Source organism: Nematolebias whitei, chromosome 6 (assembly GCF_014905685.2).
Source record: "Nematolebias whitei isolate Nwh7 chromosome 6, NemWhi1, whole genome shotgun sequence".
NCBI classification, from domain to species: Eukaryota; Metazoa; Chordata; class Actinopteri; order Cyprinodontiformes; family Rivulidae; genus Nematolebias; species Nematolebias whitei.
In genome coordinates this window covers 17,360,936-17,365,568 of record NC_056503.1, presented here as the reverse complement: position 1 = coordinate 17,365,568, position 4,633 = coordinate 17,360,936, and the positions used below count along the sequence as shown (strand labels likewise).

General features: G+C 42.6%; 1 protein-coding gene across 1 annotated transcript in view; it reads left to right on the top strand.

Moving 5' to 3' along the window:
* Positions 1-4,633, top strand: part of sirt2 (sirtuin 2 (silent mating type information regulation 2, homolog) 2 (S. cerevisiae)) — a 22,321-nt gene that overhangs the window by 10,349 nt on the left and 7,339 nt on the right. The window contains exons 8-12 of the mRNA XM_037678063.1: positions 519-587; positions 2,499-2,628; positions 2,702-2,761; positions 2,841-2,896; positions 2,991-3,067. Coding sequence (XP_037533991.1) covers positions 519-587; positions 2,499-2,628; positions 2,702-2,761; positions 2,841-2,896; positions 2,991-3,067 — 392 coding nt within the window. The remainder of the gene's footprint in view (positions 1-518; positions 588-2,498; positions 2,629-2,701; positions 2,762-2,840; positions 2,897-2,990; positions 3,068-4,633) is intronic.

Below are 4,633 nucleotides of genomic sequence, written 5' to 3'. Positions count from 1 at the left end.
ATGGTTTGAGAGAGGAGTAAAGGAGGCCATCTTTGTGAAAAGAAATCGTCCATCATTAAACAGGGGTGGAGGCCTCCGGGTTCAACTGTCCCCCTCTTACAATGCTGTGATTGCTAGTATCACTCAGCCCTCTGTGAATAGTAAACAGCCATCAGTGTGCTAATGATCCATTGTTAGGCTGATGGTCCTTCTTGAGCATGTGATCAGCTGGTTTTGGTTGTCAGCAGCAAACTGGTTGATCCACTCTGAGAAGGTGCTATTTAAGAGACTGAGCTGAATACAGCTCCTCAGACTGAGGAAGTCTCTCGGATGAGAGACGAAACGTTTCTACATTTTTTTGTTGATTTGCTTTGTTTTGGTTTTTTTTGAATGTCCAGAGGACCAGATTTAACTTTTTTAGATTTTTCTACCTGGATTATTGAGCATGCATCAGGAAACTACCTGTTAGTTTCTTCTAATTTACTGTCTCATTTCATATTGTTGTTGTTTTTCTCCATTATTTTTACTCTTCACTTCAGCCTACAATCTGTCACTACTTCATGAAGATGATGAAGGACAAGGGGCTCCTGAAGCGTTGCTACACACAGGTAAATGGCTTCTTTTATGCAGCCCAATGGGCTCTCCAGTGGTCAGTTTTGGGCCACTTTAGATGTGTAACTGTTCATGTAATCGTACTGAACCATCATAATACAGACGATTCCAGAGGAATACACAGACAGATAATTACATTAGCCAAAGGCATCATTCATCACTCAATCTGTGGAGTGTGTTCACACATTTCCAAAATGTTTTTGCTAACTGGTACAACAAGAGTAAAGAAAGCATCTAGTGTAGGTCATTACTGTACAGTTCTTCTCAAATATGTGAGGAAAAAAATCTACCACTAGTCTTCTACAGACTGTAACTTCTATTACCGGTACTTGAATTAGAGTTGCATTTGAGCCTAAAAACTCCGACCCGACCTGGCACCAGCCCATAGCCATTTTTTCCAAACCCAACCCGAGTTGATCAAATTAACTGTAATTGCAGGCCCGAACTGAAAAAAAAAAAAAAAAACGTCGTTTTTTTTTAAGCTTTTACTGCTTTTGAAAGCAAATCAGTTTGACATAATATTTTTAAAACGTATTTCAAAGAAAGGAAGATGCAAGATTTCTTGTTTCACCAAATGGATATTAACATACAAAACAAATAGCCAAAAAATCAACTCTAAAGACAGGCTATTATACAGATGAACAAAAATATTTTTAGAGCAAAATTATAAAAAAAAAAAATAGATCAAGGTTATTTTAATTGAACGCGCCGCTCGCTTCAGCTTTTGTAGATGCTGCTACTTCCTTCACCGCAGATGACAGCAGGTGTGGAGACGCACGCAGCCGGTGATCGGCTGATTGATCCATCCATCCATTATCTTTACCTGCTTCTTCCTTTTCGGGTAGCGGGGGTCGCTGGTGCCCCATGTCCAGCACTCACTGTGAGAAAGGTGGGTTACGCCCTGGACAGGTCGCAAGTCTATTTCAACCGGCGAGTCAGCAGACGTGCACGGCCGGTGACACGTTGTCCATCTGAGCTTAATGCAACTTTATTTGCCTCTTTCAACCGGCCGGTCGGACCTGCCTCCTCCTCAACAAGTAGATCAACACAATTTTATATTGTGCATTCTTATTTAGTTTCCTTTGTGCTGTATGATTTGTAAAACCACAGAAGCCTGAGACCGGCCTGGCTCGCACATTAATCACATAACGACCCGGACCGGCCCTAATCCGGGTTGATCCGAGCCGAGTTTCGGGTTCGGATTTGAAATGACAGCTCTAACTTGAATATCCATCTGTCCGTCTGTCCATCCATCCTCCCTCCCTCCCACCCTTGGACAGGTCTCCAGTCCATCACAGGGACACATAGAGACAAACAACCATTCACTCTCTCACTCACACCTAGAGACAATTTAAAGGTACCGATCAGCCTAACATGCATGTTTTTGGTCTGTGGGAGGAAACTGGAGTACCTGGAGAAAACCCACGCACGCACAGAGAGAACATGCAAACTCCACCCAGAAAGGCCCCTGGCTGGAATTCAATCCAGCAACCTTCTCGCTGAGAGGCAACAGCTCTACCAACTGCGCTACTGTGCCACCCTCCACTTAAATATCTTGCACCAAACACATTAAGGTTTACTTGCACTCTCAGTCCAGTTCAGAAAAACACTCATCTCTAAAACTACAGACATTCACTATTCAAATCCCTCAGCGTTGGTGCACTGTTGGTTTTCATTGTTTATAGATTTATGGTGTTTTTTGTGGTGTATAAACATTTTTCTGTAAATGTGTGTGTGTTGTGTTTTAATGCTGTTTTGAACCTCTGTCTTTGGCCACGACGTTCCTGTAAACGAGATTTTAAATTTCAAAGGTCTTTAACGTTTCCAGATTAAATAAAGTTCAAACAGGATGCATTATTCATACGAGTCACTGTTACTTGTGCATTCTGCCGTGCGTGTTGTTGCAGAACATTGACACTCTGGAGCGAGAAGCCGGGCTGGAAGGGGACGACCTCATCGAGGCTCACGGAACGTTCCACACGTCACACTGCGTCAGCTCCTTCTGCAGCAAACAGTACTCCCTGGACTGGATGAAAGGTGCGTTTTGTTTTTTGTAAAGATCATTACTCTCTTCTGATTTGAACATTTGAATTTTGTCTCTGTTTTGCAGAACAAATTTTCTCTGATGAAATTCCCAAATGTGAAAAGTGCAGCAGTCTGGTCAAACCAGGTCAGCCTTATAACACTTATTAAAGTCACCACTGCCAGATTTTCTCTCATCATTTCTTTGTTTTCGTCTCCTGGCTCAGATATTGTCTTTTTTGGGGAGAGTCTGCCTTCTCGTGTCTTCTCTACCGTGAAGAAGGTGAGCTCATGGCGGTGGCTTAACGGCACGCATGCATGAAGTAACTGCTTTGCAGAAATAAAGAAAAAACTAAATATCTTTGTTTTCACGTCAGGATTTTCCTCATTGTGACCTGCTCATCATCATGGGGACGTCTCTGCAGGTCCAGCCGTTTGCAAGTTTAATCAGCAGGTAGAGCAAATTCACGCTCCTGTCAGTACATATCCTGCAACATACTGAGACTGCAATAATGCTCAAGTTGCACCAAAATAACCATAACTTTGTCATTTATTAACTCTCGGAAGAACCTATGGTGAAAATTCCACCATGCATTTATTTTTGTCTGTGGTTTTATTTATGTGTTTGTTTTAGCGCTGGCAATGAACCTGATTTATTTTATTTTTTTTTTGATAATTTGATAATCCTTCTATTTTTTTATTTTGTCAGAATATTTTCAAACGCCCCCCCAACCTCACAGTAACTTTACTGCCGTCTAGTGTTACTCAGGGGGAAAAAATATAGAGACGTCATTATAAAAGCATTTTTTGATCCCATATTTATTACATCATAAAATAATGCATTCCTCTCAGTAATGTTTTTTTTTTTTTACCTCTGTCCCAAAACGTTTGATTTTTAAATCAGCCCACTAGGAGGTGCTCTGTGTTTTTATTTGAGAGCTTCTCAGAGGATGTTTCACTCACGACTCTCGTTACTTCCCCAAAGCAGGACATAAATAGCGGGTGCACAGGGCTGCAGCTGCTCGGGAACATGTTCTGGGCATAAAAGTAAAAAAAAACAAGCAGAAACTGGTGTCGCGCACGACTAGGGTTTTAGAAAAAATATTACAAAGTAATAATTTATAAAAGTAAGTGGGATTGGTGGCGCAGAGGTTAGAGAAGGTGGGCCTGTGATTAGAAGGTCGCCGGATCAACTCCAGTATCGACAACATCAAAATGTGGGTGGGATAGGTGAAGCACTCACACCTGCCACCACCCTCATTTGCCTCACTCTGTGCCCTTGACCAAGGCCCTTAACCCCCACCATCTGCTTCCTCGGGCACATTAGATAGCAGCTCTCTGCTCCACACAGAGGACTGTGGTAGCTCAGTGGTTGCGTCAGGAAGGACATCCGGTGTAAAAACAACTGCCAAGTCTTTGTGCAACTTAGTTTGCTGTAGCGACCCCTGAAGGAGAGAGCAGCGAGGGAAAAAAATATTATTATTATAAAAATAAAAGAAATATTAAAATAACGTCCATGTTCGACCATTGAACGACACGAGTAAGTCTGACTGAGGCCTCCGTTTCGGCTGCCAGATCTGAAGGGTCCGGTGGGCCAGAGGGTCTTGACAAAACTGCACTGGAATTTTTTCTAAAATTGTCAAATCATCATTTAGGGTGTACTAACTGGGGAAAAGGCATTTATTTAACAAAAAAAGGCTTAAAATAAATATTTTTATCAATTTTTAAAAACCTAAATGTGGAGTTATTTTTAAACAAAAGACCCTTAAAGAGTTCCATCCATCGTCTTGACCTGCTTCTACGTTTTCGGGTCGCGGGGGTCACTGGTGACCACATCCAGCAATCACTGAGCGAGAGGCCAGGGACACCCTGGACAGGTCTCCAGTCCATCATGGAGACACCTGGACAGGTCTCCAGTCCATCACAGGGACACCTGGACAGGTTTCCAGTCCATCACAGGGACACCTGGACAGGTCTCCAGTCCATCACAGAGACACCTGGACAGGTCTCCAGTCCATCA